At 36.2% G+C, this 14476-nt stretch overlaps 1 protein-coding gene across 6 annotated transcripts in view; it reads right to left on the minus strand.

Annotated features, from left to right (window-relative positions):
* Positions 1 to 326: 326 nt before the first annotated feature.
* Positions 327 to 14476, minus strand: part of LOC142337400 (uncharacterized) — a 113352-nt gene continuing 99202 nt past the window's right edge. For all 6 annotated transcript variants that reach the window (XM_075386570.1, XM_075386571.1, XM_075386569.1 and 3 more), the window contains 5 exons: positions 11844 to 14065; positions 10968 to 11238; positions 6990 to 7295; positions 1789 to 2442; positions 327 to 937 (listed from right to left, as the gene is read on the minus strand). In XM_075386570.1, the coding sequence (XP_075242685.1) occupies positions 768 to 937; positions 1789 to 2442; positions 6990 to 7295; positions 10968 to 11238; positions 11844 to 14065 (3623 nt within the window). In that variant the 3' untranslated portion in view covers positions 327 to 767. The remainder of the gene's footprint in view (positions 938 to 1788; positions 2443 to 6989; positions 7296 to 10967; positions 11239 to 11843; positions 14066 to 14476) is intronic.

Here is a 14476-nt window from a genome sequence, read left to right on the forward strand (position 1 = left end):
AAAGTTGTTTGTTTACTGTGGAATTTTGCAGGAAAATGAAAAGGATCAAATTTTTTGCCTGTGTTCAACCAATTATAAATGTGTCTGGCCCCGGGGGTGTCTATGCGTTAAGCTTTGTAAACTGCTGCAAATGAATCGAAATGAGAAATAATGTGAGAATATAATTAACGGAGCCTTCTTTTTATAGTTTTTAATAACTTTTTGGATTCGTTCCGATTTGCTACTAAATCATATTTCAATATTTCGAAAGCAAACATAAATAAGTATCAATATATGTATGACCGATTATTGACCGCCATTGCTAAGAATCAAGTTAAAATAGAAGATCCAAAATCAATTTTCTATTCATTGCACAATTATAGAAAAATATGCTCTTGAATTAAGTAAAAGCTATATCTGTACATTTTCATGTCCTACAAACATTCACACATACTTTCAAACTTTTCAGAAGTTTCAACAAAATAATTTTTTACATACTGAGCAGAGACGTTTTCGGTTATATTTTATTCCGCATCTTGCTTCGGCATTTTCAAAAGAACATCACGTTCGATTTTTCTGGGTTTGGTTGTTTTCCCGGATTTTCCTTCGGAGTTGAGAATATTGGCTATTTTTGCAAAAATATGTGATTAATGGGCCAGTAAATAACCAACACGTTTGTTGTTGAAGGATGTGGAAAACAATATCCTCAAACACTTTGATAACCAAATAAAGTTTTGGAAGCGTTCGCTACAAATAAGGTTGGAATGATGAGTTGCATGGATCTTGTGTCAGGGTAACTGCTTGATAGCACGTTCAATAGTGAGTCTGTGGCCTAAACTAGTGACTCCTAGTTCTGCCAAGTCGTCCTTTGACAGCATTTTGAGGTGACTTCCGACTATGTCGTTCGATTTGAACTTCTCTTCATAGTCTGACATTTTGATAGACTTTAGCCACTCGCCTGAAGCAGAAAATACAATTTGCAATTAACGCTTCAACGCTTTTTTCTCAACCATTTAAACAATGGTCAATACAATTGTGCTGGATTTATGGGCACGAATTGAAGATTATTATCTCCACTTTCGAGAGATGAACAGCTGATGTCTAACTTTATGAACAATTTGATTTGTTCTTTCCTGTTTAAAGTGGGTAGAACACAAGCTGTTTTTTGATCACCCATAAATGTGCTTTGCAATCTACTTGTCCTTCGTAACTAAGTTTCTGAATTTACTTTTTCTTTTTTTTTCAAAAAAATGCAATGAACAAGTTACTGAAGTTATCCCTGGAGCTCCATCTCACTTTTTGTTTAAAAAATATTTTAAGTACAGCTTAATTTCCAAATAATTTTAAGGTCATTCCCATTGTATTTTTGTCTCTGATTTCTTCCATTATCAAAATTTTAAGTGTAAATTAGCACGGACAATTCTGAACACAATTTTTTAAGAAAAAGCATTGAACAATTGTGAATGCATGTCTTTTTAATACGATCATTACTGGGCAATTAACGACCCATTTCTCAGATATTCAACTTCCTTTGAATATGATTTCACTAAAGACACGGATTGCAAATTCGGATCTATTTATCCTGAACCCCCTTCCCCACCCCAGACCAGTGTTGTCCATGAACACTCGTTTCAATGAGTTCTTATATGACACATGACTCTGTAAAAATTGCGCGCGCTTAGGGAGAAAATAATTTAGGCCCACGAAATCTGAGGAGACATATAATATTCGGTTATTCTATCCTACTACACTTGAGTACAGGTTTCTTTATCACTCAGAGACTAATCGATGGAAGCGAAAATCACTTACAAACTGTGTCACAGTCCCACTGTTCAACAGGTTGCATGTCCATGGCCATAGACGCCCTCGTACTCGTAGGACTATTTGCTGAATTATTCCAACCGCCAACTACATTCGGATGTTTTTCGAAATTAATAGTCGGCTTAGTGCTCTGCTTTGAACTTTCGGCCAAGTGAGCAGTCGGAGATGCAGATTTCACACTTGACGTAACAGAATTTGACGATGACGGAGATGAGGCTCTGAGAGGCGATGGTGAGTTGTGATTGGTTGGTTTGGGTGCGGCTGGGATCGCTGGCGAAGATGTGCTTGAAGCTGATTGGTTGGCGACGTTATTCTGTGCAGCCGAGTAGCTAAATGGCCGAGTACTGTTATTCGTGTAGTTAAGACTGAATCGAGGTGTTGAAACTAATGGTTGGTCCTGGTCAGTGTTGATATTATTACTAACTTTATTACTATTACTAGTATTATTAGAGGTACTAGATATTCCCGATTTATTGTTATCGTGGCGAGGGTACATCATAAATGAAGGCACTCCCGTGTTCAAAGGTTTCGTAACATTTCCTGAAGAGGTGTTTGTTGGAGTGTTCTGATTGGTTGCTGAAGTTGTGGTGGAGTTTGCATTTCGGTTATGTAACTGCGGTTTTGGAGGTAGAGCGCCGACGTCTGAAAAGAGGAAAATTGAGATGACCTTTATATATGTGTTTCCCTACACCGAAAAACGTCTATACGCGATGAATGTGGTTAATGTTTTGAGTGCATTAACGGCAATTCGATAAAAAAAAACAGTGTTCATGAACCGCATTTCTTGAATTTCGTTAGCTGTGAACAACAGGTTGAAATTTAATCATTAATTGCTTGACATTCGGTAATTAAAGGCCGTTATTTTCACCTCATGAACAAATAGATGACATATGGAGTCTCATCTGCTCAACATACTAAGGCATCCTAATGACTACAAGCAAAAGGCGAATAAAACTAAAAATCAAGATTTGCCAACTGACAAGTCAGATTATGATCCCAGCTCTAGTACGATTGGACAGACAACCGAAACAATTATGATGGTAAAACTTTATCCAGAGTATAACAAATTTACTATGACCACTAGGGACACAAGAATGGAACACAAATCAAAAGGGAGCAATCATACCAAGGAAAATTACAGACTGGGTACTTGCTTGCGTTTTAGAGATTGGAGGTATTTGACGAGAAGGAGGTCAAGACTGAACAAAATAGTTATCATAAAAAACCATAAACCACTATAGAGGAAACGTTATAAGCTGAGTAGAGCTGAAAAGCGCCGAAAACTGTTCATAATTGCTAAATTAGCAAAAACGTTAAAATGAAAAAAAATCGCCTTATTTGCTACTTTTCAATCCCAACTGAGTACTTTTTCCGCAATCTTTTCAGCAATATTTCTGCAAATGCCCTAAACTATTGAAGCGTCAACTCTACAATTCTCAGAATATATATTGAGAGGTAATTAGACACTTACAAGATATCATCTATAACAGCACTATACTAGTCCAACTCCCGACATTCATCTTGCAAGATCTTTCAAGACTCCTGCCAATGACGCTTATCATGCAAGAGACTATCTTGCAACATAGCCGTTGGTAAAAGACTTGGGTAATTCAGTGCTGTCCTCGCAAATTTGAACACTAAATCAACATTCCACTTTGTTTTCTTTTTCAGAGCTAGTTCATTCTTCTCAATGATTTTTTTTTCAGAGCAACTTAGCATTTGGCAGAACTTCAGCAGTGCTAGTAAGTTCTGTGAAGTACCACCAAAACAGAGTGGTGAATTAATCCAATGCTCAGAATAGTGAGTTTTATGATTTAGCGGTGAAAATTTGGTTTAAAAGGTGTTAAATTAGCTCTGAAAATGTTGTGGGGGAAATTGCTGACTAAAGATTTGATTTTTGTGTAAAAAGTGTTATATTAGCACTAAAAACAATAAAATAGAACTAGCGACGACAAAACTTTTGGAAGCGTTTAATACAACAAAGCTCTGAGTTTAAAATATAAAACAATATTAGCTGTAAAGATCCACACAAGTTTTTTTGGTAAACTGGTGCCAAAAAATATGGAAAAGAACTGAGTTAGCGCTCAAAGAGAAGTATGGCGACAATTAATAATTAATGCTGACGATTACTGACCAGTAACCAGTGCTAAAAGTAACAGCGAAATTGCTCACGTGAAAAAAAACTAAGAAAGTTACTGAGCCTGCTAACACATTTTTGTAATACTAAAACTTAAGCTAATAAGTGGACCCGGTTCGATTAGAGTTCAACTCTAAGTTTTGGTTCTCTTGCGGCGCATTTTCTCTTGAGGTGGATGTCCCCTGGTGCATGTCTAATTTTTGGTGTCAGGATAATTTACCCAATTCCATTTCACCCAATGCCATTATACCCAATCTGCCATTTTACTCAATGCCAACATTAATTTACCCTTTTAATTGTTAATATTATGAACAACTATTTAGTCGACTATATAATTAAATGGCCCGTGGGACATGATATGAAACCATTACAATAAAACATCGGATATGTGAATGAAAAGATCAAAGAGCATGGGTTAAGTGGCATTTGGGGAAATGGCAGGTTGGGTAAAATGGCATTGGGTAAAAAGGCATTGGGAAAATTTCCCTTTTATCCTATTTTTTACATAGTAATGTGCTATATAGTATCACACAAAGTGTAATGCGGGCATAAAAAGCACTGGAGCCGAAGCAGAATGGATCATTTTTGCGATATGCAATAAATCGGCTCTGTGAACAAATGTTGAATTCGAACGGTTTGCTGAAGAACACAATGCAATTTTCTGCGAGCAAGTAACATAGACACTAAAATCTACTTGCAGCTGAAAAAAATCAAGGTCATGGTTTGGTGAATTTTTTTGCTGATCTAAAGTATTCCGTTCTTCGGTTTTCGAATTTTTAAAAAATTTTTTGTGCTGTGGTTGCTGTTGCATTTCATCTTTTGCTTTAAAGACTCACCACCAAATAGCAATTCCTCAAAATTTTGACAGTCAGATACGCTATTTAATGTCGAATCAAAATCTATAAACGCTGGACTTTTCAAACAACACGGATAAAGGTAGGGTGATATGCTCTCAAGCGACAAGCGAGTGGTTGGCTTCGTTAATAGCTAGTTACGGTTTAGGGGAGGATAGATTATATGAAGGGGCGCGGGAAAGAGCAGCGGAAGGGGCACAAAGGGGGCGATGTGCAAATGTGGGGACTTGGAGTGGGAGGGGAGAGGGGGGGAGGAGGTGTTGCGGGGGTGATGTGAAGTGGAGGGGATCAAACTCTAAGAACTGCCCTTAACACCACGAATTCATGTCTCCAAAACTGTGCAGCTGAATTGCATAGTAAGAGTCTGGTAAGCCAAAGGGCTCTAAGAGAACTGAACGCGCCCTCTTTGCGCGACCTGTTAATCCCATTTTTTGAGGACTACAAGTAAAAATGGTCAGAAAAAAAATGCTTTAGCGAAAAATTGCATTAAAAAGTAGCAACAAGATTTCTGTATACAACTTGAAGCATCGCACCTTTCAAAAGAAAACTGAGTTAACTAAAAGATTTAGTTAAAATTTAAAACCGTTTGTTGCGGGAAATATTTCAGAAAGCACGTCAAAAAACTGTTAAGATTTAAGTTTGAATTCAAATTGTTGACACCGAAAGACCACTGAGGGAGATTACTTTAGTAGAAATTTAATTTCAAAGGTTGAATAGCTAAAATGTAGCTTTCAAGAAAACATTTAATGCAATATTTCACTAGTCACTCTCTTCTGCGGCCTAATTTTGTTTAAATGAATTTGGATTTTTGTAAAATTAATTTAGTCAGAGAAAGACAACGGAAACAGATTAGAACTCAAAGTCTAAAAAATAGTTTATTACCAAAGCCAATCCACATGAACTATCCCAGAAAATACTCAATCATTTAAACGTAAACATCAGTCGATAATAATATAAAATCTTATTTAACGAACGATCAGAGCTGTATTAGTTCTAATCAAACCAACTGCAAGAAAAAATGGGAAAAAACTAGCACATAGGCCAAAACAAAGACAGAGCTAATAAAGCTATGAGTTTTTACCAATAAGCAATATAAGCAATAGGGAAACAAGAATAGCTGAATGATAGGATGTTGTGGTTACGGACACATTGTAAAAAAGTAATAGGCATTTTCCTAGTTTGGAAAGTTGAAAATCAAATTGAAAACATTGAGATGCAAAAAGTAGTGCCTTGCATTATTTAGTATTTTATGTTTCGCAATATAATAGAGCCATTCTGCTGTTCTGCTATTAAACAGTTAAAACATTCATTCAACTCCTAGCACAAAAAAAAACAATTGAGTTATCAATTAAGCAAAGCAAGCCGACGATGTTTGCAGAAATCGTTTTTGTAGTAAATCAAGCCAAAATAGAAACAAAAACTTGTTTGGAGAAAAAACCGGAAAACTCATAAACTCATAGTAATTGTACATTTTTATAAAACAAAAACACCTCAAGTCGAAAACGGAGGCCTTAAATGTATGAATGGCCGACGCCATTTCGCCATGTGCACTGTTTACAACCAAAATTTGCTCAAAGATCCTAAAACGTTATTTATGAAAGCAAAAATTAATTTAGAGGAATTGAAAAATATGAGCCAATTTTGCACTTGAAACGCATTTTTGGCTTTAAAACACACTTTTATTACAATTCCATAGTGTTAACACACAATTCTTTAGTGTTACATATTGATGCAGCTTGGACCGCAAATAATATTACAAAAATCAAACTGCAAGCAAACAAATCGCGCCAATTGGACGAAAAAGGCTGGAAACGGTTATCTATATGCGCCGTTTTCTCAAAAACACTTTTTGAAGTCAAAAAGTGGTTCGTTAAACGCATAAAAACGACTTCTCTTGCTCAGAAAAAATAGTTCACATTGTAATTTTACTCACTTTTGCTTTTTGGTCAAAACGCCGTCTGAGCAAATAGTACCTCCGTTAAAAAATATCGAGAAAAATAAAAGTCTTCTAGTCTCAAAACGACCAAAGGACTAATAGAATTGCTACGTACTTTGTTTGAGAACGATTAATAACTTTTATTTCCACTGTAAAAATTATAGAAGCAAACTATATTCTAATTTTAATTGCCATAATTCATTAATATGTGCTACTTCGTAGTTAATGACACTTGGTCTAAAGATATGGTGAAAACACTTACTGTTTTGTTGGCCCAAAGTGTTCAAATAGGAGGGTTTATTAGGTGTCACCGATTGGTTAATCAACTGCAACAATCGATCTGATTTCGGGTAGTTGGATTTGTTAAGAACCTCCTGAGCTGTTGCGTTTCTTTTTTCAACGGCTGCTGCTAATTGCGAATTGAAGTCTTGTGCGTTGGAGTTTTTCTGGTCATTTGGTGATGTCGTGTTTGTGTTGTTTAAGTTGGTCGCAGTTTTACTTCGGTTTTCGTGTTCACTTAAAATTTCTGTCAAACTTTTCCGACCCGTAAATTGTCTGTCACCTTCTCCTGAAACAAGATGACACACTTTAGATAGCCTCAATAATTTTAAAGGTGTAACGTTTTTGGAGATATAATCCTTAAATGCAGGGTATGAAAAGACAAGTTAACCAACTTTCAATTAAGTTAAAGTTAGTGATTAAAGATAACAGCTATTTTTGATGCGCATCATTTAAATGGAAAAGGGGCTAGTATTCCACTTTCTGTTGTTCTCTTTGGTTGAATGGAAGATCCAGAAACATACAATACTGAATTCTTAAGTCACTAGCTGAAACGGATCAGTTTGTGTACCCCAAAGTGTTCTACCCATTTAAATACTTTTAATTGTTCCGACCATCTTGAGGGGGGAGGAACTATATACTCAACTGGGTTTTTTTTTGTTCCGTGAATTTTCGCCGCTCGATATATTCATCGTAGAGAGTTGAGACTGGTATCATTAGAAAGCTCGTCCAGCGTAGAATATGGAATTAAAAAGATTTTTTTAATTTTCGTTTTCTACAGGGAGTTATCGAGGCTTAAACTTCTGAGAAAAGAAGAGTGAATTCACGTTGTTTTTATTCACATTTTCCGGAATTTTTGCCTAAATTTTCGTCAATTTTGGTAAAATTTGTTATAGTTTTTAAGAATAGTGTCGTTGATTTCATTTTTGAAGACGAACAAGCATTGTTGATTGTTTTGATTTAATTTTTTTGGTCAAAAAATCTGGATAAACATTTCAAAATTTAGCCTTTTTCATCAAAAACAGCACGAAATAAGCTACTTTTGTCCACTTTGATTAAATTTGCCGACAGTACACCCCCAAACAACACTCATACAATCTTTGTAGACTCAGAGGGGGGCTATTTCTACTTCAGAGTCCGCTGAGAGTGCACTGTAGTTAAAACTTTGCCGTTTTTTGCTAACTTTACTCGCTGATTATCAAAAATGCACAATTTATTTTGAGTTTTCAACTAACAAATTATCTATATCTACAACATTCGAAAAATCAATTGTTCCTAACGGACAATAAATATTAGCAGGGCTAGTTTTGGGCCCTTCTTGGACTGTTACAATCCAAAAGAAATCGGGTTGTAATCAGTCGGTCTTTTTTTAAAAAAAAAAAAGACTTTTTTTTAATAATAAAGAACAGAACATATCAAATCAAAGCTCAGGAGTGATTGGTCCAACCAATTCGCTTGCTAAGCACCTCCAAACTAATGCATTTAGTTTTTTAATTGAAAGTTTATGGTCGTTTCTTTTTTTAAAAATAATTGACTTTTCAATAAGTAATGGCTTAATTAACTTTTCCTCTATTTTTTTCTTAATTTGCTCAAATTCCAGCTTAGTGTCAGCAAAGAAAGCCTGCTTCTTCTTTCTACTGAGTTGACATTTATTCTCGGTTGCAGTTTTAAGCCTGAAGTTATTGTTTTCTGGCTTTGATACTACAAGATTTCAGATTTTTGTTTGTTTTGATATTTGCCCGTTTTTCACGTTTTCTAATTTTGTCACATTATCACATTATTGACAGTTCCATGTCACCTTATTAGCATTGAGAATAAGACACAATTGAAGATATTAAAATCTTGAAAGATATACATCATCGTTTTAACGGCCTCGACGCCTCGTTCTTGAAGAAATCAATTGAATTTTTTAATTTTGTCTCTAACTGTCATTTATACTTTGTCGTTTCGGTCGTATGAAATTTCCTGTAGAGTGATAGCTTTCATTGGCTTTTCATGGAAGAATAGAAGAACCGATATTCTGATATTAGTTGATAGCTGATGGCTTTCATGACTTTGAAAACAATCGTTTTCCAAAATTAAAAAAAAACTTTTTAACTTCGCAATTTTGTTCTTTTTATGTTTCTTTTTGTTACCTAATCTCGTTAGTTAATTACTGGTCAAAAATGACATTATGGGTGTCAAGGGAACAAAACGGATTGGTGTCCCAAAATCTTTTTTTAAAGAATTTGTTATTGCCTTACTGGCTTCGACACCGGTTTTTCACAAAATTAATTTGATTTTGTCATAATTGACGTTCTTTTTGTAGATGCAAGAAATATTCTGGATAATTACAGGTCTTGAGGGCTTCCTTTTCATGAATAAACGACCCTAATTAAATAACTGTTTTTGTAATTAATGCCTTTCATGACATTGAATATAATTTTGTTTCGAAAAAGAAATTGAAAGTATTACATACTTTAGCACTTCGCTTTTTTGTCTACTTGTTACCTAGTCTTACAATTGATTGGCCACGTACTACATTATAGCTGTTTGAAGAAGGCACAATCAAATATATTTTGAGTGCCAAAATCTGGCTTCACGGTTTTGACAGCGTTTTCTGGCAAGTTTCAATTGAAATTTTGTTTTTCTTTGTTGTTCTTTTTAGCCGCTTTAAAAAATGAACAAGGACAGGTCCTAATGCCCTTCTATAGGAGCAGTGTTAATCGTAAATTTGTGGTAATACTAATTGATTCCTGATGGTATTTATTACTTTGAAGTTAACTGTTTCAAAAAAATAGGTTAATTTTTTTACTTTACTGTTTTTGTTCTTTTTTGTATAATTGTTACCAAACCTTTTTATGGACTGGTCGCATATGTTTTCTGGTGATTTATATGTAATTTTTGTTTAGTTTAAATTTTATCTGACGGTATGTTGACTTTCTATTAAATTTAGTTTTTAAGAGGGACATAAATTTTTTGATGTAATTAATGTTTGTTGTTGTTTGATTTTGCTGTTCGTCTTGACTCGCTTTCTTAATATTGACATATTACAGCAATCTAATGTATCAATTTTTACTCCACTGAGTTATTTGTTTTGGAGGCTATCTTATCGTTCATACAGAGTTTTTTGAAAAAGACTTGGGCTTTTTTGGGATTCGCAAAAAATAATTTTTGGGTTTTTCTATCTGTTCCTCATTTGGTAGACAATTATGCCAAAATTGTGGAAGGGCGGGGTCGGAACCTTATGTGCCTTCGCACATTACCGAGCCGATTTGTTGATTTGGGATTTGATATATATAAAACAATATGTTGATTTAATTTAAAAGGAAAACAATTTATTATTTGTTAAAACTTCGATGACATGTTAAATTCTCGAATCTTCTCGAGTTTACATTCGTAGGAAACGTAATTGGAAACGTAATTGGTTTGTAGACATTACACTTACCCGGGCCGAGGTTTCACCCTTAATCCACCCCTAATTAGCAGGGATTAGGGTGTAATGTGTATTCCACTCCTATTTATCGGGGAAAAGAATGTAAGAGTGTAATACACTGTATAAAAAATACACTGTATTTACACTCTTTTCTCCACTCTTTTCACACTACTCTTTGCAAAGAGTGTAATTTAGGGTGGACTGATAAAAAACAAATTACACTCTTACACAATTACCAATATAACCGAAATTGAAACGCAAAATGCTAGTATCAGTTGGCACAAAGGTTAACGCACAAGGTGGATGTAAAATGTACGAGAGAGGGAAGATGGGTAATCAATATCCTCAGTACCTCCTTCCACTTTTATTTTTTTAAAATTACACTCTTGTAATTACACTCTTCCACCGTTAATTAAGCGGAGAAATAGGGGTGTATTTTTTTTTGTTTTTACACTCTTTAGCCTCTTTTCCCCGTTTTTTGCGGGGAAAATCCTCGGCCCGGGTATGAAATGACATGTCGACGTTTGAAGGAAGAGAAAGTCTGACCTTGTCCAGTTTGGCTGTTATTGCCAGATGATGCCGATGACGATGAGGAGCTGCCGGATCTCACTTCTCTGTTAGCAACAAGTTTGTTATTTGAAGTAACCACCGCATTTGATTGTGTTGATGACGTGGACGATGCCTGGAATTGGGTTGTTACACCTGGATTCTGTTGAAGTTGATTGGGTGTTGTTTGTCTGTGTTTTAAGAAAACAGAAACTGGAGGCTGTTTCTCAGATCTGGTTGAGTCTGGTGAAGCACTCGCTGATTCGTATCCCTTGAAGGAGAAAATTTGACAAATTCAAGGAATAGACCTCGACGTATGAAGAGAGCTTAAAAGTCTAGTAGGGATAATCAAAATCAACGGATCTGTTTTGTTTTACCCCCCCCCCCCCCCAGTGTTTTTTACGCCCCCAGTTACAGATTATATGTTTTTAAATAACACGTTACTATGTAAAAATAGCACGTGCGCCTGTGGGCGTAGAAGATATAGGCCCACTAAGCTGGGGGGGGGGAGGCAAAACAGAATAGATCCAAATTAACTATAATATCACGCTCCAGCTTCCTAGTCAAAGTCGAGCTGAAATCTTTTCATACAACTTTTTGATCGAGTATGTTTTTTCATAAGTCGAAGAGTTTTTGCGGAAATAATGACAGCAGTTAGTTTTTAATGCATTTCTATGCATTCTCAAGCATTCGCAAAGTGATTCAATCTTCTAACGGATATTTTTTCATATGTCAGTGTGAATAAGGCCAGTTTTTACTCTGACAAAATTTTGTACAGCCTGAAAACTGAAGAAATAGCGATCAGAAAGTGTTTCATTATGAGAATATACAGATACCGTTTAACCAACACATCAATTGAAACATTTGAAAAACTACTTGATCGTTTAAGGAGATCTGATTGGCTGAAGAAGTCAAAGATGGTGTCCCATTGGTTTCTTCTAGAAGTTTCTCAGGCGGAGGAGGCACATAAAACTGGCTAATCAAGGCGTCCACGTCAATATCGTCTCCATTTGACGACTGCATAGATCCAGAACTTCCCCCCATCTCGGCTTCCACGTTACTGTCTGCCGACACAACGGAGACATTCCGAGACACAATCGCAGGTTCACATCTTTGTGACGTAACAATTTTCGGTTCTCGTGACGTCGTGTCGAACGATTCTCTTTGTGACGTCATGCTCAATACAGGACTTTGTGACGTCACAGGAACTGAATTTCGCGACGTCATAGTGTCTTTTGTGGGTTGTTCTGTAGTGTTAGTTTTTGAAACTTGTTGTGACAAAGATTTTTGTCTGGGACCAGGACTATCGTCATGTGTGGAAATGTGAAGCTTAACTGTACTCAAACCCGGATCATAACTAAGCACTGAAGGTACAGAATTCTGGGCAACTTGTTCATCCACGGCGAAAGAACTATCTTTACTACTTTCGGCGTCTATGATCTTGGATCTGCGTTTGTTTATGGCAGCAAACAGATCTCCTTGGAAGTCTGAAACCGGCTTACTTTGAACAGCCTGAGTTTCAGAAGTTAAAACACTCGAAGTTGAAAATGCTTGAAAGTTTTCACACCTGCCAGAATTTTGAAATTCGATATCATTGCTTGGAATACTTTTATCTATTCGGTATGTTAGGGTGTCGTTAACGTTTTCCTCAGATTCGGATTTCCTCAATTGGAGATTCTCGTTTTTGGGTGTAAACTTGGTTAACTTAATGTTTGTGTTCATGTTCAACTCAGAATCCGAACATTCTTCTTCGTTTTCCAACTCAGGCAGTGGTTCGTTTCTAGCTGCTTGCATTGATTCGAAATCAAAACTTCCACTTTTTAGTCCAGACCCAATTGGGGCTGTCGCGTCACTAATTTCGGGTATTGTTGAGTTCGTACTTGTGTTGTCGTCTTCAATATCTTCCGCCTCGGAATCTGAATAGTCAGGCGACGGAATTGCGGGGTTCTCAGCCGGAATCGACTCTGATGACGTAATATCGGACGCCTGTGAGGTAATCCCAACTGCGGGTGACGCAACACTGCTTCTTTGTGATGCAATACTTGATCTTTGAGAAGGAGTGTTGAAATTTTGTGAGGTGATGATAGTTTCGGGGGCCATATATAAAGTAGTGGTGTCTTTTGAAACCATTTTTGAGACAATTTCTTCCAAATTTTGCTGATTTGACGTCATTTTATTCGCATCAAGGTCTAGATTGATTTCTGAAAGACTGGTATAAGTTTGTAGTTGTGTGGATTTTTTCGGTTTAAAGCTACTGTTTCCGCTTGAAATTACTGGAAGCGAATTTGTGTTTTCGGAATTAAAATTGCTCTCAGATAAAGCTAATTCGGACATAAATAAATTAGTTTTAAGATCGTTCGATGATGAGAAATCGCTTGTACTAGAGTTCAAGCTATCATCTAAAACTCTTTTTTCTTTTTTACGTTTCGGGGGTGGTGGTGGGGCTGGTTTTTTACTTTTTGATGATAAGTTATAAAAAGTAGACTTTAAAGTCGAGTTATTGGAAGCGCTTACTGGACCGATAACATCTTTTGACTTAGACTTTATAACCGGTTTATGATTATTAGCGTTCTGGTTATAACTGACATTCGTGTAAGTTACAGGACTTTTCTGGGAGTCAATGGCAGCTATTTGCAATTCATCGTCTTCTTCGATAAGAGTCGAATTTCGTGAACTTGGAATGGTCAAACTTAAAGATGAAATCGAACTGGTCGAATTTGAACTCAATTGATTCGAGGCAAAGTTTGTTTGCTGATGTGGAAAGTCTTTTTGCTCACGCTCGTATGTATTTTGTTCACGATGGCTCACTGAACTTTGCAACGAATCATTTGACTCAGAAAGTTCGCGAATATTCAACGCGCTCTGGGAGTAAATGTGGCTGCCGCCCAATTTTTTCTTATTCCGAGGAGAATCGCGCGCACTTTGGAACAATTTGGGCTTGGGTGTGTCTGGTCCGTCTGGCTGGGTTGTGTTTGGTGAGGTATTGTTATTTTGAGTAGTGTCTGTTGCTGTCGTTTGGAACAAATTCTGTAAACTTGAAGGTGTGTTCTGATATGCAGCTTGACGATTTGACGTGTTCACAGGAGTCGAGTCTTCGTCTAAACAGCAAATTAAATCAAATCAAAATGAAAAGTGGCAAGAAATGGGCAACGCCCAATGCTTACATATCATTAAAAATATATATTTTTTTCCTTTTTGAAAGTCAACCTGCGAGATCAAAGAATTTGAATTTGAAATTAAACATACTAATCTAATTGACCAAATCTTAAGTTGTCAGAAAACAGTGCGGTCGAATGTTGAAACAACATTTTCAGGACAGTCGCTGGAAGAAAAACTGGGGAAGTGAAAACGATTGGTTTACAAAAGCGAACAATTTAATGAAAGTGTATTCCGAACAGTTTAAAAATGCATAACCTCAAAAATAACATAGAATGTTTAAGTACTGATTTCGAGTTAAAAACAAATTTGGTTATTTGTGTTGCGTAGGGCAATTGATTTGATATCACAAA

The sequence above is a fragment of the Convolutriloba macropyga genome, chromosome 4, assembly GCF_964194025.1.
Source record: "Convolutriloba macropyga chromosome 4, txConMacr16.3, whole genome shotgun sequence".
Taxonomy (NCBI): domain Eukaryota; kingdom Metazoa; phylum Xenacoelomorpha; order Acoela; family Convolutidae; genus Convolutriloba; species Convolutriloba macropyga.